This window comes from Schistocerca serialis, chromosome 1, assembly GCF_023864345.2.
Source record: "Schistocerca serialis cubense isolate TAMUIC-IGC-003099 chromosome 1, iqSchSeri2.2, whole genome shotgun sequence".
NCBI lineage: Eukaryota > Metazoa > Arthropoda > Insecta > Orthoptera > Acrididae > Schistocerca > Schistocerca serialis.
In genome coordinates this window covers 884,562,053-884,589,958 of record NC_064638.1, presented here as the reverse complement: position 1 = coordinate 884,589,958, position 27,906 = coordinate 884,562,053, and the positions used below count along the sequence as shown (strand labels likewise).

At 42.8% G+C, this 27,906-nt stretch overlaps 1 protein-coding gene across 2 annotated transcripts in view; it reads left to right on the top strand.

The window, feature by feature from the left end:
- The window catches only part of LOC126411067 (cytochrome P450 6k1-like), a 166,586-nt gene that overhangs the window by 94,918 nt on the left and 43,762 nt on the right, over positions 1-27,906 (top strand). For both annotated transcript variants that reach the window (XM_050081337.1, XM_050081338.1), the window contains exons 4-6: positions 7,897-8,058; positions 14,209-14,346; positions 23,599-23,896. In XM_050081337.1, coding sequence (XP_049937294.1) covers positions 7,897-8,058; positions 14,209-14,346; positions 23,599-23,896 — 598 coding nt within the window. The remainder of the gene's footprint in view (positions 1-7,896; positions 8,059-14,208; positions 14,347-23,598; positions 23,897-27,906) is intronic.

The following is a 27,906-nucleotide window of genomic DNA, read 5'->3' as shown; positions in this document are numbered from 1 at the left end:
CTCCTACCACCTTTCTTGGATATAGGTGTGACCTGTGCTACTTTCCCGTCTTTTGGTACGGATCTTTCGTCGAGCGAACGGTTGTATATGATTGTTAAGTATGGAGCTAATGCATCAGCGTACTCCGAAAGGAACCTAATTGGTTTACAGTCTGGACCAGAAGACTTGCTTTTATTAAGTGATTTAAGTTGCTTCACTACTCCGAGGATATTTACTTCTACGTTACACATGTTGGCAGTTGTTCTCGATTCGAATTTTGGAATATATATTTTGCCTTCTTTTGTGAAGGCATTTCGAAAGGCTATGTTTAGTAACCCTGCTTTGGTAGCACTGCCTTCGATAGTATCTCCATTACTATCGCGCAGAGAAGGCATTGTTTGTTTCTTGCCGCTAACATACTTCACATACGACCAGAAGCTCTTTGGATTTCCTGCCAGGTTTCGAGACAAAGTTTCGCTGTGGAAACTGTTATAAGCATTTCGCATTGAAGTCCGCGCTAAATTTCGAGCGTCTGTAAAAGATCGCCAATCTTGGGAATTTTACGTCTGTTTAAAGTTGGCATGTTTGTTTCGTTGTTCAAAAATGGTTCAAATGGCTCTGAGCATTATGGGACTTAACATTTGAGGTCATCAGTCTCCTAGAACTAAGAACTACTTAAACCTAACTAACCTAAGGACATCACACACATCCATGCCCGAGGCAGGGTTCGAACCTGCGACCGTAGCGGTCGCGCGGTTCCAGACTGACGCGCCTAGAACTGCTCGGCCAGACCGGCCGGCTGTTTCGTTGTTTCTGCAACAGTGTTCTAACCCGTTTTGTGTACCAAGGAGGATCAGCTCCGTCGTTTGTTAATTTAATTGGTATAAATCTCTCAATTGATGACGTGTGGCCGGGCAATATTGTGTGGAGTGACGAGGCACATTTTACACTAGAGGGTTCAGTGAATATCCACAACTGCCAAATTTGGGGTATTGTTAAATTGGGTGTTGTGCACGAAGATCCATCCTTTGCACTTGCCGTATGCGACTGTATGCCGTGGATTCACAAGTACCTTTTTTCTCGGCTCGTTCTTCTTTGTAGGGAACACACTTGAGGGCCCGTCAGGTGTAACGTGACGTCTGCACGTTATCAATGTCTTCTTGTACAGCATGTGATTCCCGCTTTGGAAGAGCGCAACAGTGTGGAAACGGCTGTTTCCATGGAAAATGGGGCAACACCTCACGTCGCTAGCGCAGTGAAAGAACTGTTAAACGCGACCTTCCACTAAAGTATTATTTCCATAGGTTTTCCAGATGCAAAATCATCTGATGTGATTACATATGACTTTTGACTCTGGGGGTGTCTAAAAGAACACGTTTACCAGGGACACGTTCATTCTCTAACCGATCTGAAGGCCAGTATACAGGAACACGCTACTCAGATTCCATCGGGACAACTGCAAGAAACTGTTGATCACGTCGTTTTACGGATGCAGTCCCTCGTCGAGGTCTCCGGTGACCATATTCAACAAATTTATAACAAGTTCAAAATTATGCCTCTCTGATTTGTTTGACATTTTCTGCATGCGCATGTTCTAATCCCTTACATATGAAAAGATTTCTATTCATCTTTCTTGCATCAGCAGCGATAGACTTGCACCTGGTGCCCAAAATTGGAACTAAGACTTTTCTAGCGTCTATAGGTTCCGCTTTATTGCATTAGAATATCTACCAATTTTGGCTGGCATACGATGATTACATCTACACTGGACCTCTGTGAATAGCTGCGCTTCAATTACAATCAGTCGATACTTGCTACTACCATTACTACAACAGCCACTATGCTATCAGTAGTAATAGAGTGAGTTTTGGCAGTGTGCAGGAGCACTAGCCACAGAAGACAGTTGCTGGCCCTGGCTGTGCTTCGGTCATTATCTGTGCGAACCAGCTACTTGATAAAAACACTTCAATAAGGCGACCGGCCGTGCGAGAACCACCGTATCTTACATCGCAGATATTCGTCACGTTCTATTTACAGTGTTCCTTTTTATACAGAAAAGTTAATCGTGCAGAAAAACTGACCATTTCTTCCAGCAGAGCAGTTTAGTATCAAGTTTGTTTCCTCTTAAATCCTTCCTCGAGAATGAAATTTGACAACTATCGACTATAGCCAGACAGGGTTTTAGATATTGCTGTTATTGTTGATGTGATCTTCGGTCCGAAGACTGGTTTGATGCACCTCTCCATGCTTCTCTGTCCTGTGCAAGCCTCTTCATCTCCGAGTAACTACTGCAGCCTACTTCTTTCTGAATCTGCTTACTCTATTTATCACTTGGTCTCCCTCTACAATTTTTACCATCCACATTCTCTCCAGTACTAAACTGGTGATCCCTTGATGTCTCAGAATATGTCTTACCAAACGACCACTTCATCTAATCAGGATGTACCACAAATTTCTCTTCTCATCAATTCTATTCAGTAGGTCTTCATTAGTTATCTCATCTATCCATCTAATATTCAACATTCTTCTGTAGCGCCACATTTCGAAAGCCTCTATTCTCTTCTTGTCTAAACCATTTATCGTCCACGTTTCACTTCCATACATGGCTATACTCCATACAAACACTTTCAGAAAAGACTTCCTGACACTTAAATCTATACTCGATGTTAACAAATTTCTCTTCTTCAGAAACGCTTTTCTTGCCGTTGCCGGTCCACATGTTATATCCTCTACTTCCGTCAACACCAGTTAGTTTGCTCCTCAAATACCAAAACTCATCTACTACTTTAAGTGTCTCGTTTCCTAATCTAATTCCCTCACCATCACCTGATTTAATTACACTAAATTCCATTATCCCCGTTTTGCTTTTTTGATGTTCATCTTATACCCTTCTTTCAAGTCCTTGTCCATTCCGTTCAACTGCTCATCGAAGTCCTTTGCTGTCTCTGAGGGAATTACAATGTCATCGAGAAACCTCAAAGTTTTTATTTCCTCTCCCTGTTCCTACTCCAAATTTTTCTTTTGTTTCCTTTTCTGATCGCTCAGTGTACAGATTGAATAGCATCGGCGATAGGCTACAACCCTGTCTGACTCCCTTCTCAACCACTGCTCGCCTTTCATGCCTCTCGATTCTTATAACTGCCGTCCGGTTTCCGGTCAAGTTGTAAATAGCCTTGCTTTCCCTGTATTTCACTCCTGCTACCCTCAGAATTTCAAAGAGAGTATTCCAGTCAACACTGTTGAGTCTCCAAATGTTATAAACGTAGGTTTGCCTTTCCTTAACCATCTTCTATGAGAAGTCGTAGCGTCAGTATTGCCTCGCATGTTCCTACATTTCCCCAGAATCCAATTTTCTGTGCCTTATGCACTGGAAACTCGAAGGTCCGTCTCGTTATTTGAGCCCTACTAAGCAATCCACAGCAGTGAGGGCTTATACGAGTTGTTGTATAACGACTTTAATTCAGTACACAGTATATATTTTATGCTGGAGCCGGTTTCGGTTATGTGCGCATAGTGACGTATAAGTAGTGATAGGGACAAAGGAATGGAAACTATCCATTCAGTCGATTGTTAGAAAACGGACGATACATTCGGTTGTGGTTTTTCGTTTTGGTTGAATTATTCATTCATTCATTCTGTTGCATGAAACCAGTCCTTGGGAGCAACCGAATGATGAACGGAAACATTCGATCATTTGCCATTGTTAAATCACCTTCTACGAGGGCTATTCAGCAAGTAAGGAACGATAGGTCGCGAAATGGAAACCACAGTGAAAATCAAAACTGTTTTATTTGCAACAATTAGCTACAACTTCCAACTACTTATCTCCATAGTCACCGATTCGCCTTAGACGTTTGTCGTAGCGGTGTACCAACTTTCCAATACCCTCGTTATAGAAGGCAGCCGCCAGTGAATTCCGCCAATTCTCTACGCTGGCCTATGTCTCATTGTCTGTGCCAAAATGGTATCTTCATAGCCAGCGGCTCATCTGAGCAGAGATGAAACTCAGAGGGAGACAATTACGGGCTGTATTGTGGGTAATCAAACATTTTCAATTGAAAACGATGCAGGAGCATCTTCATTGTCCGTGCAGTATGCGGCTGATAATTTTCTTGAAGAAGAAAACGCACGACACTTATGTAATGTTGGCTGCATAGCTTCAGGCGAAATTTCTCACCAGGCCCTCGTACTTGGCGGGAGACACTATTGTGCTAGGTATCTTCGTGTGCTCCCTGTGTGCTCAGAACTAAACAGAACGACGTAACGCGATCGGCGGGCATACTAGAGACACGGTCCAACACATCTGTGCAAAACTTCATCGGATTTCCATTGTGGTTTCCATTTCGCGACCGATCGTTCCTGACTTTCCGAATAACCCTCATATTTACTGTATGCCTTTTTATATAGAAGAGTTATTTATGCAGAAAATCTGACCATTTCTTCCAGCAGACTACACAATATCGTTGACTAAACTCTGTTATCTCCTGTAGCCACTGTTATTGCGCTCCGATATTTGCTTTTTGTAGAATGCCAATATGTAGCTTTCAGTTCAGTTTTTCGTCCATATTTTAAACAGACGTTTTATTGATAGTGTACTTTGTGTCTGGATCAGAATGCCGAAACGCTCAGTGAAGTGGGAATGGAGGAAATCACATGACTGGCTAAAAAGTGAACCTGAAGATAAATTCAGTGCGATGTACAATATCTGCAACGATGAGTCATATTATGAAACTACATTACTTTTAAAAAAATTTCAACGAAAATAAACGAATGATGGCAATTTTTTTTTCACAGAAAAATACTTCCGACAGGTGACAATGATTAAGTGACCAAATAATTAAGAAAATTGTATCTCTTGTGCTTTCTGTTCACGTCACCTCAATATTTACCGAAATACAATTATCGGTGATGGGAGCAAGCTAGCGGGAAGAAAAAGAGACAGAGCTTAAGTAAATTTAAATAAAAAGATAATTGTTCACTTATTTAAATATAAATTTATAATGCAGTACCAGTTATAAATCTTTTAAAACCAATCAAAATTCCATATTTAATACCACAAGTATAAAAATTTCGTCTTTAAGTGAATAAAAACATTAATTTTGAAAATACTTCATTTTTAAGAGCGTACGTTTTTTTACAGATCTCGTTGAAATAAGATACAATATTTGTCTCCTACCGAAAGACGTGAAGAACTACGTAAGTAAAATCACCTAAACCCGGAGAGCGAGATAAAACGTTCATAGTGGGCCGGAGAAAACATCTGGTTGTTTCATTCGACTGAAAAAACTGACTGACCACTCGGTTGTTGAAAGCAATCTGATGTCCCATCACCAAGTATCAGGTACATCGTCACAACTGGCTCAAAAATAACGTACTAGATAAAAGTAACTCAACGCTGCTCAGAAGATCAATGTGGAAAAGGATCCAAACGAGCATGCGAGAAAAAGAAATTGTTGTCAAACTCGGCAATAAATCTGTTCTTTAGTGACGGGAGTAAGAAGACATAGTCCACAGTGAAGACTATTTTCCATTTAAGTGTGTCTTCTTTGCGTGTTGTATCGCAAGTGTGAACAAAATGTAATATGTTTAGAACCCTGGTTAGTTTCAAGAAACAGTCTGACAGCTCTGATCTTAACAGAATAAATAAAGGTACGCAAACAAAAGTGTATAGAGTCATGGCAATTCCTGTTTTATTATATGGGGCAGATAGTTGGACGCTGAGAAAAAAAGATTTACGGCAACCAGAAGCATCTGAATTGAAACCTCTAAGGTCTGTAAAAGGTGTACTAGGGAAGACAAAATTAGAAACGAAGTAATAAGGGACGAATTAGAAATCCAACCAATAACGCAAAAGGCAATCCAATACAAAGAAAAATGGAGAGAACACAAAGACTTCCTAAACTATCAACTGATTATAAACCACAGAATAAGATAAGTGTGGGAACATCGAGGAAGGTGTGGCGAAACCGGAACAGGCGCTAGGCCTAACCCTGCGGTGTCAGAAGAAGAAGAAGAATTTTCATAAAAAGGTGAATTAGTCATTAAGAGTAACAGTAAACAAACTTTGCAACGAAGTATCCCTCATTTTATGTAACTAGCTCAGGTGGCATCTAGTACGTTCCCAATTCAGATGGTGCACTATTTAGTCGCCGAATGTAATCTCTTCTCCTGATTCACATATTTTACCCTGCTTCTTCAAAATTCGCTTCATATATTCATCTTAGCACTAACTCTCCCTTATTCAGTCCTGCTCAGCACGACTCTTTCCCTTTTCTTTTTCTAACAAAAACAGTTAATCTTATTAATACACTACTGGCCATTAAAATTGCTACACCAAGAAGAAATGCAGATGATAAACAGGTATTCATTGGACGAATATATTATACTAGAACTGACATGTGATTACATTTTCACGCAATTTGGGTGCATAGATCCTGAGAAATCAGGACCCACAACAACCACCTCTGGCCTTAATAACGACCTTGATACGCCTGGGCATTGATTCAAACAGAGCTTGGATGGCGTGTACAGGTACAGCTGTCCATGCAGCTTCGACGCGATACCACAGTTCATTAGTGTCTGGCGTATTGTGACGAGCCAGTTGCTCGGCCACCATTGACCAGACGTTTTCAATTGATGAGAGATCTGGAGAACGTGCAGGCCAGGGCAGCAGTCGAACATTTTCTGTATCCAGAAAGGCCCGTACAGAACCTGCAACATGCGGTCGTGCATTATCCTGCTGAAATGTAGGGTTTCGCAGGGATCGAACAAAGGGTAGAGCCACGGGTCGTAACACATCTGAAATGTAACGTCCACTGTTCCAAGTGCAGTCAATGCGAACAAGAGGTGACCAAGACGTGTAACCAATGCCACCCCATACCATCACGCCGGGTGATACGCCAGTATGGCTATGACGAATACACGCTTCCAATGTGCGTTCACCGCTATGTCGCCAAACACGGATGCGACCATCGTGATGCTGTAAACAGAACCTGGATTCATCCGAAAAAATGACGTTTTGCCATTCGTGCTCCCACGTTCGTCGTTGAGTACACCATCGCAGGCGCTCCTGTCTGTTATGCAGCGTCAAAGGTACCCGTAGCCATGGTCGCCGTGCTGATAGTCCATGCTGCTGCTAACGTCGTCGAACTGTTCGTGCAGATGGTTGTTGTCTTGCAAACGTCCCCATCTGTTGACTCAGGGATCGAGGCGTGGCTGCACGATCCGTTACAGCCATGCGGATAAGATGCTAGTGATACGTGACCATTGGGATCCAGCACGGCGTTCCGTATTTCCCTCCTGAACGCACCGATTCCATATTCTGCTAACAGTCATTGGATCTCGAGCTACGCGAGCAGCAATGTCGCGATACGATAAACCGCAATCGCGATGGGCTACAATCCGACCTTTATCTAAGTCGGAAACGTGATGGTACGCATTTCTCCTCCTTACACGAGGCATCATAACAACGTTTCACCAGGCAACGGCGGTCAACTGCCGTTTGTGTATGAGAGAGCGGTTGGAAACTTTCCTCATGTCAGCACGTTGTAGGTGTCGCCACCGGCGCCAACCTTGTGTGAATGCTCTGAAAAGCTAATCATTTGCATATGACAGCATCTTCTTCCTGTCGGCTAAATTTCGCGTCTGTAGCGCGTCATCTTCGTAGTGTATCAATTTTAATGGCCAGTAGTGTATTTTGATGTTTCGTATTAATTTAAGGTATTTTGATGTTGTCTTTCGAGGCGACAACAGTATAGATTTGTTAAGTAATGACTCAAAACAGTATATGATTTTTAATAGAGAGATATGAGTCTCTTGAAGAAACTGAGTTGGAGAAGCTGCGCAGGTTGTGAATCCAACGGTTTTGTTCGTAACAAGAGATGCAGACCAGACTAGACACGTGTGCTTTCGTTCCAGGGTCCCGAGTGGAAGTTCCTGCGGGCGAAGCTGTCGCCGACATTCACGTCGGGCAAGATGCGCGCCATGTTCCCGCTGGTGGTGAGCTGCGACCAGCAGATGCTCCACTACCTGCGCTCAAAGCTGTCCGCCCAGGGCACCGTCGAGCTGGACATTAAGGAGGTGAGCCGCGAACAGCACAACTCAAGAGCTCCGGAGCGCTTCTGGCAGGCTCTACCCGGAGGGACTGCAGAAATTACGTATCCCTCTTCACTCTAGCGTTGTCCAAACAGCAAGAATCGCTTCTTCGTATCTCGAAGATTTCGATCTTTTGTGGCGTATCAGCATAGGCCACCAATATTTATATTTCTGTCAATGATAACTTTCCCTCTCTGCTTAGATCCTCCAAATCATCGCTGACCATTGGTTTTCAGATTGTAATGCATCTTTGCAAAGCGTCATCATACTTTTCTACCGTGAAAACAGTAACTGCATACTCTACTGTTTGGAATTTAAACGAGCACATGCTAGTAATATACCCAGATCCAAAATTCCCTTGCATATATTTATCATAGTTGTAGTTTTATCCAGAGTTAGAAATCCAAAAGTTTCATTTGATATCTGAGGTGATATTGGGTTCTGAATAACAAACAAAATCCTTGCCGAATGTTTGTTTGTTTTCAGCTTCCACTTCAAATGAAAAATATATCAGAACCGCTTCAGTATGGCTGCCATTGTGTTGCCACAACCCCAGTATTCGCAATGAAAATAAATTGCCGTCTCAAATGACACACATCTATAGCTGTGTGACAAACCTCTAGGATTGACTCTGCTGACACCCTGCCTCGTCCTTTAGCAATGGCTGCTTGTGATGTCGTTGTTATGGCGTCAGTCAACCTATTGATCGTACTAAAAGATGTATTTTAATCCAAATGAGCTTTTGTACAATCACAAATTGCGTTAAATTTTGTGGCAGATTCAGTGCATCAAAATAAAAATCGAAGTCCATCACAGACTGCCGGGAATCCATCACAGACTGCCGGTTCTGTTTGCATGTAAATCATATAATACGGCTGATACGGGGACAGAAGAGCTAAAATGTCTTCTTCTTGTCGTGGGGATCCTAAGGCTTGCGCCACATCCCGCATCTCTGTTGCCAGACGCCTCGATCTCGCTATTCTTTGCTAATCCTCTTTTCTTTGTCGCCTCTTGGATTGCCCTTAGCCAATCTTTTCGTAATATTCCTCTTCCTTTGCTTCTAAGAGATTGCATGAAAGTACTCTCTCTGCCCACCGGTCTTTTTCAATTCTTTTGACAGATTAGATTAGATTTGCTTTCATTCCGGTTGGTCCATAGTGAGGAGGTCCTCCAGGATGTAGAACATGTCAGAAAATACATGACAAATATTTGCAACTAAAGCAAATAAGCTAATGTACCATTCCACAGGTCCCAAGTGGAATGATCGTAATTTTTTAATGAACACTATATGAAAGAGTCATTTTACAAATACTAATACACTGAATTTAAAATAAAAAAAAGTTTTTTTTGTTTATTTATTAGCTAATAAACGCGTAAAACAACTACTATAATACAATGAACACATTACTGCACAGAAATAGTGCAGAAGTTAGATTGTACTTACACACACACACACACACACACACACACACACACACACACACACACACACACGTTTACAACGAACACATTAATGCACTGAAATTGTGCAGAAGTTATATTAGTTGGTTTTACTGAGAACTTCATCAATGGAGTAGGAGTTGGCCACCAATAAATCCTTTAGGCTTCTCTTAAACTGAATTTCTTTGATTGTTAAGCTTTTTGTGGTTGCTGGCAAGTTATTGAAAATGTGTGTTCCTGAATAATGCACACCTTTTTGTACAAGAATAAGTGACTTTAAATCCTTGTGAAGATTATTCTTATTTCTAGTATTGATTCCATGAATTGAGCTGTTGGTTTGAAAAAGTGATATATTTTTAATGACAAATTTCATTAAGGAATAAATATATTGGGAAGCAGTAGTTAGTATCCCTAGTTCCCTAAACAGGCTTCTGCAGGATGTTCTTGACTTCACACCACATGCAACTCTTACTACACGTTTCTGTGCCCAGAAGACTTTAGCTTGGCTTGATGAAGCACCCCAAAAAATAATCCCATATGACATTATGGAATGAAAGTAAGCATAGTATGCCAGCTTTTTCGTTTTTATATCCCCTATGTCTGACACAATTCGCATTGCAAGTAGAGATTTGTTAAGACGCTTCAGCAGTTCTGTGGTGTGCTCCTCCCAGTTCAATTTATTATCAAGCTGTAATCCCAAGAATTTAACACTGTTAACTTCTTCTATCTGCTTGTCATCGTATGTTAGGCATAAACTCGTGGGACACCCCTTACAGGTTCTGAACTGCATGTAGGTGTTTTTTCAAAGTTTAGTGACAAAGAATTGGCTAGGAATCAGTGATTAATGTCCACAAATATTTTATTAGCTGATCTTTCTAAGACTACACTTGATCAGCTATTTATTGCAATGTTTGTATCATCAGCAAACAAAACGAACTTGGGATCTGGTAATGTTACTGATGAAAGGTCATTGATATACACAAGAAAAAGTAAGGGCCCTAAAATGGAACCTTGTGGGACCCCACATGTAATTAGTTCCCAGTTGGATGATGCCTGATAGCTTGATACATGTCTCTTTCCTAATAACACCCTTTGTTCCCTGCCAGAGATATAAGATTTGAACCATTCATGCCCTAATGATCCTACCTGACTTTTTTCTATTCTGTCTGTAATACTGTAATGGGTCTGTGTCGTTTCTCTTATTTTCTTGTTTCTACATGCTCTTCTTTCTATGAATTACCAAAACTCATTCCCATAACATGTTATTGGTTCCACGATGGGTTTGTGTAATTGCACTTTAACATTTAAACCCGTTTTTGAGGGACAAAGCATCGGATGCAGTTTTTGAATAGCCGCCCTTCCGTGCCTGAACCGTTGTTAGATAAATCTGTTGAAACTAACTCTTTAATTTTTTTAAGCACTGACCAACAGAATTTTCCCTGACAAAGACAACTCAAACTTAACCTATTCATTTATTGCTCACCATATACAAGCCCAACGCAATCTGACTGCTATATATTGACAACATGACTTCCATTAATTAACACAAAAGAATAGCCCTGAATTGCAAGAAATCCTAACAATAATATAAATCCAAAAAATATGAAATAAAGAAACATGAAACTACCTCCAACTCTGTTAATTGCCTAAACTCGATGACGAACCGTATAGTGGAAACCCCATTCTTTTTTATAAGTCACTTACCTCGCAGAAAATCTTCATAACACGAACTACAGCAATTACAGCGAGTAGCAACAACAGCCAGCTAAATAAAGAGATTATAATTACTATAGACTAACTGCTAAGAAGCATATGGTTAGCGAAAGAAAGATTTTGTTGTAGAGCAAACAATGTATTTAGAAAATTTTACCTTATTCATGTGACATCCAGTTCCAAAAATTATGTAGCTGTCAATAATTCCACTAACCAAACATTATGAACCATACATCCATTATCATACCTTTCCCTGCATATTTTCTTATAAGACATTTCATCTCACTTTACAATGCGTGTCCCACCAACTCAGAGTCTCCACTAAGAAAAACGTGTTCACACACTTCTCTACCCACTCGCTAACTGCTAGTCCGTCCAACCACAGAATCTCTTGCCAAGGGCGCAGAGTGCTGTCTATAGCGCTGCCAACATACAAACAGACTACTTACACTGTCACATCTTCCGTCGCGTGATGGGACACTACGCTGGTACCTAAACAGCTCGAGTAATTAAGCCGAGCAGGGCTCGGAAGGCCCAACGGTGCCGACCGACCACCGTGTCATTCTCACCCGATAGGCGTTACTGGATGCAGATATGGAAGGGCATTTGGTCAGCACACCGCTCTCCCTACCGTTGTCAGTTTTCGTAACCGGAGCAGCCACTTATCAGCCGAGTAACTCCTCAATTGACCTCAAAAGCGCTGATTGTGTAACCTCCCCCTCACTTATCGACCTTAGTGACAGTGAAAAATTAAACCGTGTGTACCTAATGGAAATTTGGGAAAAGCAATCATCACCGAAGTTAATCTGTCGGTAAAGAGGGAGAAAGGGTTACATCTAAATGAAAGTAAAAATGCAAATGAAATTGATGGAAATTAGTTTTGAAGAAGGGGAAAGTTAATAAAGAAAGTAAATGTGCGGTCATTACGTTAACAATTAACTGGCGTTAATTAGATATTTGAGATTTGGGGAAAATTACGGTCGCCTGTCCTATGGACAACTACTATAATAACTGAAAAAGAAAGGTTAATGCACATATAATTAGCACTAAAAGCGTGGCAACTGAAGGTTGACACGTGTTGTGTGAAAACTGAATGTTAGTCAGAAGTAATATATTTCGCTACACTCTGACTTAATTTAGCAAAAGAATTAATAAAACCGGAAAACTGAAAGTTAATTTAGTGACTGAAATTAATAGCAAATCTTTGTTTCAGAAGCACTACTAAATTAAATAAAATAAGGTTAGTCTTGGGCTACCTCAACAATCATCTCAAAAGCAACTTGAATCTACACAATTTAGAAATAAGAGATTTAACTTTGAACTTGAATTAAATGATTCTGAACAATTAACAATAGTAAAATGTAGTACGTACCAAGCTGAGCTGCAGTCACAGGTAAGCTAAAATATGGTAACAAAACTCACACTCTTAATTTGTGCTTGTGTAAATATAATTCTGTTTGGTTATGGTAGCCAGCTATGAATACTTTAACTGAACTTTGAAATTAAAGCAGTGAAATGGTATGATATTACTTTAATGCTGGCGTTTGAATTTCAACGACACTCGGGTTCATTCCGGAAAAGAAAGGGACCCTGCTTGGTAATGCAATTGGGACAATGGGCAACAAAGGTTCATGGTAAGTTGCTGTATTTTTGTGATGAAAATGGAACAGTTTGAAAAGCTGAGGTCTGCCATATAGTTCTAAAACTTTATGTGCTTTCAGTCTTCCTTGTTGGTTGACGGAAGGTTTGAAGTCGTCGATCGAGGAGGTGGCGACAATCACTTATTGTCGGCCGTCGCTGTTGCAGAAGCTGGATGTTGGCGCGCCTTCTTCTCGACACTGTCCGCGACACCGTGTCAGAAACTATCATAGCAAGTCGAGCGCAATTACATGCTGCCAAACCCCGAAAACGCGGCAACTCGCGGGAGCGTCTCGCAACACACCTGTGCGTCTCGCAACACACCTGCTCCACTGCCCTACTCCAGCCAGCCTCTCTCTGCTCTGCCCGCGCTCCATTCGGCAGAGTTAACACTACCAAAGATCCTAAACACTTTGGTTCTCCACACAGCCTATCGATGTCATCGTTCGATAGCATAGTTTTCCCTAGGCCAGACCCAGCGTAAAAATACAAACAATACTTACAAAACAAACCAATTATACATCGACATAAATCCATATATATATATATATATATATATATATATATATATATATATATATATATATAGTAACACAATTACAATATATAAAGACACAGAAATGTCATATCTTCAGGTAACAAAATAAGGAAATAAATTACAGTACAATGGATGGAAATAGGAGGATATGCATTTCCGGCGTTACAGGTGCACCCCACTTGCCAACAGTGCTCGGCAGGCCCAAACTGTCACCCATCCAAGCGCTAGCCAAATACGAAGCGCTTAACTTCGGTGATCTGACAGGAACCGGTGTTACCACTACGACAAGCCCGTTAGTATGCTGAATGTAATGATTCATAATTATTTTGAAACTTCCTGGCAGATTAAAACTGTGTGCCTGACCGAGACTCGAATTCGGGACCTTTGCCTTTCGCGGGCAAGTGCTCTACCAACAGAGCTACCCAAGTACGACTCACACCCGGTACTCGCAGCTTTACTTCTTCCAGTACCTCCTCTCCTACCTTCCAGGCAGAAGTAAAACTATGAGTACCGGGCGTGAGTCGTGCTTCGGTAGCTGAGTTGGTAGAGCACTTGCCCGCGAAAGGCAAAGGTCCGGAGTTCGAGTCTCGGTCGGGTACACAGTTTTAATCTGCCAGGAAGTTTCATATCAGCGCACACTCAGCTGCAGAGTGAAAATCTCATTCTGGCATAATTATTTTAGCTATTTATGACTTTACTTTCCATGTAACACTGGCTCATTCACAAATGCATTTCACTGTGACACTAAAGACAAAAAAATGTGTTAAAAGTGTGCTGTTTGAGTGTGGCACTTAACATCGTCTCAGGTGACAGCCCGCTGCACTACGGACGTGATCAACAGCTGCGCTTTCGGCATCTCCAGCAACTCGGTGGGCAACCCGGACGCAGAGTTCCGCGAGCTCGGCAAGAAGACCTTCGAATACGGCATTCACAGGTCGCTCGAGGTATGTCTCGAAGGTTTTTGTTTCTCTGTATTTCGTTTTCTTTTTTAAGTTACAACAGATTTCCAACTGAAATTAATTTCTGTTTTTTTAACTTGTAGTGATTATTGAAAACTTGCGCTGGGCCGGGACTCTAAACCCGTATTTTGCGCTTATCGGGATGGGCAAATCATAGGTTGGGTTCCGCACTGGTACAAATTTTCAGTTGTCACTATAGGTTGATAGCATTGCAGTCTCAGCATTTATGAATAGTTTGCACTGAAATCAATAGTTTATGTCACTGCGCTTTCATTATTTCATTCTCACCGATCCTTTCATTCACTTCAGAGGACATAATTAATTTTATGTGCTATTATTCAGCTGTTGCTGGAGTGCAATGAATGAAGACTTCAATACTCTTCTCTTATCGCCCGTTCCGCTTGGAAAAACGTTTCCCAGTGCAAACTGCACAAAGAAAAGCAAGAACAAAATCAAGTAAACGTGATGTCTTCAGATGAGAGAGTGTTCGCTGCTAGTCAGTTACTTCACTGCAGCATGACACCGCCATGACAACTGCCTAGCCATGACCTGTCAGAAGCGTTTGATTAGCTATACGCCTGGTTGTCAGGCAGCAAACAAGTTGGTCTCCGTTCTACACGGAAGACTTCACCTTGCAGCTCTGTATCCTGTGGTCTTTATAAACTTGCAGACCCTGTCAAATAGAGAACATTAAAAAGGCATTGAAAGAGTTAGGTGATGATTGTTTGTGTTAAAATATTGTAACGTATTACTATCTTTACGACGTTACTCATCGAGCCATATACTCTATCTCGCATTTCTAGCTGCTTCTCTCACACAAATAATGATAAAAATTCAGAAATTCAGGGTCGCCACCAGCCAAAGCCCTTCCTAATCATTTAGAAAAAAACGGAGCTGGAAAATTATTAGTTTAATTACTTTAATAATTTAATTACAAGTATGCAAATTTCTTTAAGTAGCCAGATAAATAGCACTCCATGTCGTGCATGAAGCAACTTGATTAATTCGGGATTGGAAATCGGAGTAAGTGGGTAAGATCGACACCATAGAATTTATCTTTCACGTAGATTATTTATTGTATCTAAGTATTTGGCTGCACATCCTAACTACACATAACTGGTGCCTGACTAGAAATATTTAAGTAAGAATTACGTGTGAATGTAACAGAGCACAATTACCTACAGCAAGAAGAAACACAGAAAACGGGGGTGGGGGACAATGATACTATCATCTCCTTTGCATTCATACCATAAAAATATCTCAGTGAGATTCGCATTACGATTCTACGCACGCGATGTTCTGGACAGGGGTTTAACCAATGCACGAGGTTGTGCGATAATTATTCAACACAATAACTGCGTCTACTGCTTGCAAACGGCTGAACTAGAGCACGTGGTGCATTCCGAATCAAATTGTTGTGCCACTTTGTAGAAAGCGCTCGAAAGAACAGATATTCTTGCAGAAACTATAGCTCATTAAACAAGCAAACTATTAAAATAAAGCCTATTGCGGTGCCGTGGTGGACCAGAAGGGTCACTGATTACCAAACACGTGGCACAAAATCGACACACAAAGACAAAAGCAACTTCCGCAAATACAAGATTAAAAGTAATTAAAAATCATACTCGCTTCGACACAGTATTACACTCACGTACGGTTGAAGTGATCCTGACCAGCTTTTCCTAATCAGATTTACCGTTTGAAATTCTACTTCATCGTTGTTCAAAATGAACAAAGTAACTTCCACACCTTAACTCAAACACCCAAAAATCGCCTATTTAAAGCAATATAATATGGCACATTCGGAAAAATAACTCGCTTCACACGCTTCAGTTAAGCTGAAGTTCTTAAGTATTTCAACAATTAAACATAACGAAGTCGTAACTCAACCTGCTTCCTGTCACCTGAATCCCCCGTTAAGAGCTACGATCCGTACTCACCAAGCGTTCACCGAAGAGTGCCGCTTTCCCTTTCGAGATTACCTAGCTGCCCGTGCAGCGGAAGCTACTAGAGGGGTAGCCCTCCGTCACCAACCTCACACACAAAAACTGCCTTCGACTAAGATGGGTATACCTCTATGTTCAGGTATTGAAAACTAAGTTGGTCATCCTGTGCTCTCTTTCGAACGAGAAGCAACATCGTCTGCTCCCAGCAGACGGTGACCAACTCAGCGTTTCCCACAAAACAAAACCGAAACCCCTGAGTGCTCAGTCTTTTTGGAAGAGCTCATGAATTGAGCTAAGATCAGGTAGTAAAGTGAATAAGTTGTACCGAATTCGACAAGCGTCTTATGAAACGACTTCACAGAGACGTTTCAATATCTTCGGTGTATACTCCAAAATGAGTGACGGAGAGTCATTTCGTAGTAGTGCAGTTGTCCGGAGGCAGATTTTACAGCTACCTTACCAACAGACAGTTTGAGACAAGACACGTCAGGATGACAGGCTGCTCATTCGGTGAACTGACCGACGTTTGGGTCAATACGGCTGTAACAATGGAAGCATTGTGGATATTGGACGTACGAGTGATAGGAAGAGTCTGGAATACAACTGGCTTCCGATCTCAAGCAAGTGTGAGTCTCGGGTCGCTCTCTATCCTATCCAGAGAAATGACGTGTCATTAATAAGTGTAGCATCCTCTGACGTTGCAATACAAATTATTTTCTCTCTGCATTCTTTCTGTCGCCTCCCAGTAACACCCCAAAAACGACTGGCATGAGCACTTGCGTTTCCGGGTCGAGCATTGTTCAGTAACAAACACGCGCTCACATTTCGACTGGACACGCATGGTAACTGTAAATATGAAGATATTACAGGCTGCACATTCTCAGATCATTTGCGGTCACACGGTGGCATGCCCTCTCCTACGATTTCGAATCTCCTCCAGTTATCCCCCAAGTTACACAGACTGCGTTGTAAATTTCCAGGAAACTTACTCATCTTCGGAAGTGTTCCAGCAAGAAATCGCCCTTCCCCACGCATCATGGTACCCTATGGGTATCCTCGTTCTGCAAGGTACGTAAGTGTGATTTGCAGAGTATCCATGTAGATTTAGAAGTAGATCCTTACATGTCCAACGATGTCATCTACAATCTAAGACAAAAAAAGGACGCACCACGAAAGAATTAACCGACTGGGACTGGATAGATGTGATGTACATGTACAGACAAACATATGATTACAATTTCAGAAAAATTCGATGATTTATTCAAGAGGTAGAGCTTCACACATTGAGCAAGACAATAACGTTTTTGTCAACTTCTGGGTCTTATGGAAGCACCTATTCGGATTGGCATTGATTTATAGAGTTGTTGGATGTTCTCCCGAGGGATATCGTGCCAAATTCTGTCCAGTTGGTGCTTCAGATCGTCAAAATTTCGAGATGGTTGGAGGGCCCTGCGCATAATGCTCCCAACGTTCTCAACGGGGAAGAGATCCGACGACCTCGTTGGCCAAGCTAGGATTTGGCCAGCACGAAGACAAGCAGAGAAGCTCTAGTCACGTGTGTGGGGTGTGGGGTGGGTGTGGGGGAGGGGGGATGGAGGGCGTTGCTGAAATGTAAGCCCATGCCATGAAGGGCAACAGTATGGGGTGTACATTATCGTCGGCCTACCACTGCGCTGTAAGCGTTCAGCGGATGACAACCAAAAGAGACCTGATATGAAAAGAAGTGGCTCCCCAGACCATCACCATTGCGGCGGGCGACGTCAGGTTGCTATCCCACGGCTGTCCAAGCCGCCTGGAGACATGTCTTCGCTGGTGATCGGGGCTCAGTTCGAAACGGGGCTCATCACCGCAGATGATTTTACTCCAGTCAAAGAGATTCCAGGTCGAAGACGTGTCTGGAAGCGCTTCAGTTGCTCAATTTATGAAGCTCTTTATCTTGGATAAGTCATCCAATTTTTCTGACATTATAATCATTTCTTTGTCTGTACATGTACATCCCATCTACAGGTTTCCGTCCCTTTCGGATAATCTCTTCGTTGTGCGTCTTTTTACCATGTTCAGGATTTTATCGAATTATGTATGTAGCATATACATCCGGGATTTACAGCGGAAATTTTGTGATTACCTGAAATCTGAGGGTATCTGACCTTTTATTTACTAAATGCAAGGCTTCATAGCTCGCTGTCTTGTATATTCTGTTAAAAAGACAGAAATCCCCAACCCTAGTTTCAAAAACAATAGCCGCGCGGGATTAGCCGAGCGGTCTGGGGCGCTGCAGGCATGGACTGTGCGGCTGGTCCCGGCGGAGGCTCGAGTCCTCCCTCGGCATGGGTTTGTCCTTAGGATAATTTAGGTTAAGTAGTGTGTAAGCTTAGGGACTGATGACCTTAGCAGTTAAGTCCCATAAGATTTCACACACATTTGAATGAACATTTAGGTGTAAGATGGCCGCTGTGGCCGAGCGGTTCTAGGCGCTTCAGTTCGGAACCGCGCTGCTGCTACGGTCGCAGGTTCGAATCCTGCCTCGGGCATGGATGTGAGTGATGTCCTTAGGTTAGCTAGGTTTAAGTAGTTCTACGTTCTAGGGGACTGATGACCTCAGATGTTAAGTCCCATAGTGCTCAGAGCCATTTGAACCATCTGAATATAAAGTTATTTCAGAAGTACCCCAAGAAAGTGTGATACGATGGTTACTGATTACAATGTATGTAACTGACCTAGTGGATAACGGTGGAAGTTCGATGTGGGTATTTGCAGATGATGCGGTTTTCTATAAGAAGTTAACGACAGCAGAGGACTGTAGCGATTTGCGGTTTCCACAAAGAAACTCTGTCTCGAAATCTGGCAGAAAATCTAAAGAGATTCTAGCCGTTTCTAAATTCCCCCAGCGGCAATACACAGTCAATGCATTCACTGCGCTATAATAATGGTGATGTTGGTGATGACAGTGCCACTAACGCAGAGTTACCGTATACGGTTCTCCGAAATTCCTTTACCAAAGAAGACTTAGTAAATATTCCAGAATTCGAACCAAAAACAACTGCCCACATGACTAACTTAGAGTAGAAAGATGGAAGTCACATCGATACCCAAGAAAGAAAATAGGAGTAGTCCGCTAATTTACAGACCCATGTCACTAACGTCGATTTGCAGTAAGAGTTTGGAACATATACCGCGTTCGTTCATTATGAGTTACCTCGAGGAAAACAATTCATTGACAAACAGCTGACATGCATTCAGGAAATATTGACCTTCTGAAACACAACTAGCTCTTTATTGTCACAAAGTAGTGAGTGCTATTGACTGGCGATGTCAAACCGATTCCATATTTTTAGATTTACAGAAGGTTTTTGACACCGTACCTCACAAGCGACTTCTAATTAAATTGCGCACTTATGGACTATCGTCTCAGTTGTGGGACCGGGTACGTGATTTCCTGCGACAAGGGTCACAGTTCATAGTAACTGACGAAAGTCATCAATTAAAGAAGAAGTAATATCTGGCGTTCCCCAAGTAAGTGTTGTAGGCCCTGTGCTGTTCATGATCTTCATAAACGATTTAGGAGACAATCTGAGTAGGACTCTTAGATTGTTTGCAGACGATTATGTCATTTAAAGTCTTATAAAGTCATCAGATGATCAAAACAAATTGCAGAAAGATTTAGACAAGATATCTGTATGGTGCGAAAACGGGAAATTGACTGTAAATGATGAAAAGTGTGAAGTCATTCACATGATTACCAAAAGGAATCCGGTAAATTTCGGTTACACGACAAATCACACAAATCTAAAGGCTGTAAAATCAACTAAAACTTGGAAATCGTAATAACGAATAACAACATAGATGATGTTGTGGGCAAAGAAAACCAAAGACTACGATTTATTGGCACATCACTGAGAAAATGCAACAGGTTTGCTAAAGAAACTGTCTACACTACGCTTGTACGTCCTTTGGAGTGCTACTGTGCGATGTTGGATGCGGATCAGATAGGATCGACAGAAGTCATAGAAAAAGTTCAAAGAAGAGCAACTCGTTTTGTACTATCGCGAAATACGGAAGACAGCGCCACGGACATGGTACGTAAGTTGCAATCATTAAAACAAAGGCGTTTTTCGTTGTGGCAGGATCTTGTCCTGAAATTTCAGTTACCAACTTTCTCTTCAGAGTCTGAAACTATATAGGGAGGAATGATCATCATAATCAAATAAGAGAAATCAGAGCGCGCACAGCACGCTGTTCGAGAGTGGAATTGTGAATTGCAGAGTAATCATGTAGATGTAGAGGTACAGAGGACAGATGACTGGTAGTTTACCCAGAACGTAGCCCGCATCTCGTGGTCGTGCGGTAGCGTTCTCGCTTCCCACGCCCGGGTTCCCGGGTTCGAATCCCGGCGGGGTCAGGGATTTTCTCTGCCTCGTGATGGCTGGGTGTTATGTGCTGTCCTTAGGTTAGTTAGGTTTAAGTAGTTCTAAGTTCTAGGGGACTGATGACCATAGATGTTAAGTCCCATAGTGCTCAGAGCCATTTGAACCCAGAACGTAAATAAATTTCACGTATTACGCATAAATAGATAAAGAAATCCATCTGTAGAACTGCACTGACGAAACATTTGAAACAGCAACTTTTGTGAAATATCTAGGACTAACCATCCGGAGCAACCTAAACTGGAAAGATCACATAAAACAAAAAGTAGGAAAAGCAGATGCCTGGCTGACATTCGTAGGAAGAAAAGGAATTGTAATTCATCCATGAAAGAACTGGCTTACAAAAGTTTAACGGACTCTTGATTATTACTTATCTCTCTGGGACCCTTAATATGTTTGATTAATAGAAGAGATAGACAAGATCTAACGAAGAGCAGGATGTTAAATCGGCGCGAGAGCGTTACAGAGACGCTCAACAAACTTAATCGGCAGACGCTACAAGAGGCGTTATGCATTATGGAGACACTTGCTATTGAAATTCTTTTAAAATACATTCCGGAAATATTCGGAAAACATATTACTTCCTCCCACATATGTCTCGCGAAATGACCACAACGAGAAAATCCGAGAAATTAGAGCTAACACAGAGGTTTACGACATACTTTCCAAGCGCCATTCAAGAACAGAACAGGGAAAGTATAGTAGGGGGGGGGGGGGGGGGGGGAGAGAGAGGAGCCAGGAGATACAGACAGTGGTGCCAGAAGTACTCTATGCGATTCACCATAATTTAGTTTGCGGTTTATTGATTACTGATGTACATAGGGCCAGGGTGCGCTGGAGAAAAGTCCTCCCCCATTACGCGGCTGAACCCCTTTGGTGTCTCCAACAATGCCGTACCACCCTTCCTTTGTTTTTATTATGAGAGAAGAATCGAGGAGTCGAAAACTAGTGCCCACATATACTCTGCTCCTCACGATCTCCACCGTGGAAACTGCCAAGCTTGCCATCCACCTGACATGTGGATCACCATCAACACTGACACACCCCTGGCTATATGACACACTGCGTAGCGATTTGGTAATCAGAAACTTCCTTTGTTGACCCAAGAAAAGCATTCTTACCCCACCAGCATTCTAAACGCCTACTTTTGGGTCGAGCACCGTCGCAAAAATGTGTACAGCCTCTAATACGTAGGGTACAGGACTGCTTCCTGATACAATCACGCTGAAAAGGTTTTCACTCAAATAATTCCAGGCGAACACTGAAATGGTATAAGTCATGGACCTCATGTACGCCATTGCCCGATATTAGCTAATGATTTGAAACCAAGGTCTTACAGAAACATAATTTTTGCCCGTTTTGGGTTAAAATGGTCCAAATGGCTCTGAGCACTATGGGACTTAACATCTGTGGTCATCACTCCCCTAGAACTTAGAACAACTTAAACCTAACTAACCTAAGGAAATCAGACACATCCATGCCCGAGGCAGGATTCGAACCTGCGACTGTAGCAGTCGTGCGGTTCCGGACTGAGCGCCTAGAAGTTTTGGGTTAGATTGGTGTTACATAAAGTAACCTTACGTCAGGACTTCTTTGACTATTTGTTGCCTCGTAACCTTTGTCTTTTCCTCTGATCAGTTCATTTTCGTGATATTCTTTCTGGATATTCCTGGAGCTGACTGATCTTCTTTTATTTGGTCCCATATTTTGTTTATTTTCGTTTTTCAGACCTACTTCTTTGTTCTAGATCTTAGATAAATCATATTAAAAATTTGCTCCGGTAAAGTACTAGGACTTATTAAGTGCCCTTAGAACATAATCCTTATTTTTCTCATGCCTTGTGTAACTTTCTCCACGCACTTGTAAATTTCTTGTTGCCTCTTTAACACATTGTTTCTTCGACTTGGCCAACTACGAACATGTAAAGGATTATTTTATTGTTTATTTCATACATTTACCCGACTTTGCTCATACTCAAGCAGTCCAGCAGATAGAGGCCGTTTGGTCAGGTTATCGTGCAGTGGAGCCTTAATTTTGTGTCTCAGGTTGGAAATGTCTCAGACTAGAAAAGTAATTTTATTTTACTTTGCACGGTCAGTGTAGCATTTTTACGCGGTCACGCGTCCAGGAGAGGCCCTGCAGGCAATGTCGTGCTGTGAGCAAAGGCATTCGCGTCGGTCATCTGATGGTGTAGCCCATTAACACCAAATTTCGCCGCACTGTCGTAATGGATACGCTCGTCGTACGTTCCACATTGATTTCTGCGGTTATTTCACACAGTGTTGCTTGTCTGTTAGTACTGACAACTGTACGCAAACGCTGCTGCTCTCGGTCGTTTAGTGAAGGCTATCGGCCACTGCGTTGTCCGTCGTGAGAGGTAACGCTAGATATTCTGTATTTTCGGCACACTCTTGACGCTGTGGATCTCGGAATATTGAACTTCGTAACGATTTCCGAAATGGAACGTCGCATGCGTCTAGCTCCAACTACCATCCCGCGCTCAAAGTCTTTTACTTATCGTCGTGTGGGCATAATGACGTCGGGCACCTTTTCACATGAATCACCGGAGAACGAATGACAGCTTCGCCAATGCACTGCCCTTTTATGCCTTGTGTTCGCGATACTATCGCCATCTGTTTATGTGCATATCGTTATCCCATGACTTTTGGCACCTCATTGTGACGTAGGGCTTTATGTGGGAAGGCGTGGGCTTCCTACGAGGCGTTTGTTGGCGCCCAAATAATTTTATTTCCGCTGCAAATCTTCTGTTAGAGATCCTGTCACTGCTTTTTGAACGTGAAAGTGCTGAAATTTTTAAAATGAAATAGGGTGTTGTCGCCCAGCAGTGACAGAGTTGTGCTCGGCAGGTGCTGGTGTTCTTCTTCACGCCGTACCTGTCCCGCCTGCTGCGCTGCGTGTACCTGCAGAAGGAGACCAACGAGTTCCTGCGGCGCGTCTTCTGGGAGACGCTGACGGCCCGCGAGAAGGGCACGGCCGCGGGCGCGCCGCTGCGCAACGACCTCATCGACCACCTGATCCAGCTCAAGAACCAGGGCTCCATACAGCGCGACGCCGACGACGCCGCCGACGGCCCGGACGACGGCGACGCTGCACTGGCGCTGCCTGTCAGCGACGCGGACGAAGACGTCCTCAGGAGGAAGTTCGGTACGTACCGAACGCACCGTCTTAAGCCGTCGGCGCTCGGACCTTGTTTGCTAACGTCAACGTTGGGCCTGCCGACTTCAACGTGGTGGTGCACGCTCAGAAACGGTGCGACTTGTGCATACGTAACGTGTGCTCCAGGGTGGTATACGCCATCGCAACGCGCTCCAGTAGCAGTTGTGGGATGTTTCTAGTTCTTAAATCTCACTGTTTACGAAATAGGCGCGCATAAATTTCCTACGTTAGGTATATTAAAACGCACATTTCCTCCATTGTCCATACGCTTGTCATGTTGTTCTGTCTGTAGTAAACATAAATGAGAAGTGGACATGTGCGGCTGGTCCTGCCGGAGGTCCGAGTCCTCCTTCGGGCAAGGGTGTGTGTGTTTGTCCTTAGGATAATTGAGGTTCAGTAGTGTGTAAGCTTAGGGACTGATGACCTTAGCAGTTAAGTCTCATAAGACTTCACACACATTTGAAGTTTTTTTTTTGAACTGGACATGTTTTAAGGCAAAAAGGAAAGTACCCTGTCCAGTCAATAAGGACATCGGCTTATAAAAATTCCATTACAAATGGGACGATACAAATTTACAATAGTTCTTCACATAAGATAAAAATTATTTCACCCATCTCACTAAAACATGAAGGTCATTCTTAGCCCGCCCGGTTAGCCGTGCGGTCAAACGCACGGCTTTCCGGATTGGGAAGGAGCGCCTGGTCCTCGGCACGAATCCGCCCGGCGGACTTGTGTCGAGGTCCGGTCAGCCGGCCAGTCTGTGTATGGTTTTTAGGCGGTTTTCCATCTGCCTCGACGAATGCGTGCTGGTTCCCCTTATTCCGCCTCAGCTACACTATGTCGGCGATTGCTGACCAGACAAGTTCTCCACGTACGCGTACACACCACCATTACTCTACCACGCCAAGATAGGAGTTACACTCGTCTGGTGTCAAACGTTCCCTGGGGGGGGGGGGGGGGCGGGGGGGATGTCACCGGGGGCCGAATCGCACAATAACCCTGAAAGAGTGGTTCGGTTCGGTGTGGGGCGGCGGTGGGGTGAAGTGGACTGCAGCAGTCGTCGTGGGGTTGTGGAACACTAAGGCTGCGGCGGGGACGGAGCCTCTCCGTCGTTTCTAGGCCCCCGGTTAACATACAATGCAATACAAAACAAGGTCATTCTTACTTGATCACTATTCCTATTCAGCAGCATAATCTTTACAACATGTGAATTACGAAACTTAAAAGAAAAAGGGGAAAAATATCTTACTGCAAGTAGTGCAAGCTGTCCCATAGATTAAGCCAATGGAACAAACTCGCTCCTTAAAAAGAGTGCACTTATATTTACATGACACCGAATATTATAGTAAATGGTTCAAATGGCTCTGAGCACTGTGGGACTTAACTTCTGAGGTCAACAGTCCCCTAGAACTTAGAACTACTTAAACCTAACTAACCTAAGGACATTACACACATCCATGCCCGAGGCAGTATCCGAACCTGCGACCGTAGCGGTCACGCGGTTCCAGACTGTAGCGCCTAGAACCGCTCGGCTACTCCAGCCGGCGAATATTATAGTACCTACTTATATTAAACTAATAAGAAATAATCAGAACCTATTAAAATCGAGAACGTTACAAAAAAAATTAGATGTAGTGTCACTCGAACCAAAACCATACCACACTTGCCATAAAGAATCGGCAATGCTACTTAGTACACTTTTTTTTAATCTCATTTTGTTCGTTATTGGTCGTTGTATTTGTTCGGGGCGGACGTCCCATGAAGCTTGTCCAACTTCATCGTTGATCCATGCACTCAGTTTTTATTACACAGAGCAGCTAACCCTCTGACCGAACATACTTTTTTTGTTCATCTCATTTTGTTCGTTATTGTTCGTTCTATTTGTTCGGGGCGGACGTCCCATGACACTTTTTCAACTATATCGTTGATCCATTAACTAAGTTTTTTCTTACAGAGGGCAGCTAACCTTCTGACCGAACACGCTGAGTTGCCGTGCCGGCTATGTAGTCTGGGCTACCGTGCCAGCATACGCTAAATCGAATACAAATATTTGATTGCCAATCCAAACACGTTACCATCTTCTGAAAGCCTTAATCGTAGCTATGATACTAAGTGAAACTTAATTATAACAAACTGTACCAAAAACAATGCGTCTTTGATGGATCCTCAACATACCGTTGCTTTCAAATGGCATACTCTCATAATACTCAAGCTGCTGCAATTCTTTTACCACGAATATGATGTTTCTCATTGTTGTGTCTAGACAAGACAGCCTAGACACAATGAGAGGAAGCCGAAAGGCACGCGCTACGCTCACGCAGATGGGCGTGAGGTCTGAAACAGGATACGTAATGAATGCTATAAAGAAAAGTACGTAGCTTCTGGAATACTTAACTTTAATCCATCCTTTTGGTACATCTGGAGATTGTGGCGATACAAGTGAGACTCTTTAGATACATGCAATGTTACTAATGGCGCCTTGCTAGGTCGTAGCCATTGACTTAGCTGAAGGCTATTCTAACTATTGGCTCGGCTAATGAGCAATGCTTCGTCCATGTAGTCGCTAGCAAAGTCGTCCGTACAACTGGGGCGAGTGCTAGTCCGTATCTCGAGACCTGCCTTGTGGTGGCGCTCGGTCTGCGATCACACAGTGGCGACACGCGGGTCCGACATGTACTAATGGACCGCGGCCGATTTAAAATTACCACCTAGCAAGTGTGGTGTCTGGCGGTGACACCACACTCATAATTTTATTGCAACGAATAGTACAATTAACGACGGGTTTTCGAGAGATTCTCAATTTGCTGGTGCCCAGAAATACCATACATACATAAGGCTTCAGCTGAGTGCCTATGTGGCGCCCACAACTCTAGACTGAAAGGAGATGGCGTGCATATGACGTAGGTGACGTTCTGCCATGTCATTGGTCAACGTTCAGACGCACTTTCAAAATATCTGACATGCTAGGTATTGCTCTGCACGTTCGGAAAGACTCTCCAACTTTTTACTCCACGGTATGACGTCAGAAACTCGGCATACTTCACAATCAACGTTCGGATCACGGCCCCTGTGCGACGGCTGTAGCTTCGGCAAAGATGTCACGCCAGGAAGAAAAGGGGCGGAGAGTAACACGGATATGATACGCGCTTTTGGGTGGCAATCATTAAAGCACAGGCGTTTCTCGTCGCGGCCAATATCTTTCCACGAAATTTCAATCAGCAAATTCCTCCTACGAATGCGAAAATATTTTGAAGAATCCCACCTACATAGGGAAAAACGATCATCGTAATAAAATAAGAGAAATCGTAGTTCCCATGGGGAGATTTAAGTGTTCGTTTCCCCACCCCCATTCCCCCAGTGCTATTCGAGCGTGGAACGGAATAGAAATAAGCTGAGTGGGTTATTTTCTTCTTTAGGGCCAGCAGAGGACAGGATTATTAGAGAGATGCGCCAGAATATCCACTTACAATGAGTAATCTTTATTAACGACAGACTTTTTCGGTATTTATTGTCATTGTCAATTACGTCTAGAATGATGTGACGTCCATATTACACCGTTAGTGAACTGTGTTATAACCGTCAATGTTGTGAGTAGGTGATACATGACGTAAATATATTGAAAATAATACATCAATTATGATTTGACAGTAGTTTGACAATTCTACACTTACGGCGTTATCTGTTTACAAAGATCTTTGGAAACACCACAAAGATCTTCGTAAACAGTTGCAGTCGTAAGAATAGAACTATCAAACTATAATCAACGTATTATTTGCAGCATATTTACATCATTTTCTTTCCATGTTACAACTCATTTTCTACAATTCATTAATCGTGGGAAACATACAAGAACAGAACGTTAGAATCATGGGGAACATGCACTCTTGGTGACGTCGGGTTACGTTGTGCACCGACAGTGTTTTGTTTTATACGTCCCTGTTGCCGTGCGACGTAAATCATTGCTTCTTTACAGGTAACATAAAATGTTTCAGCGATCA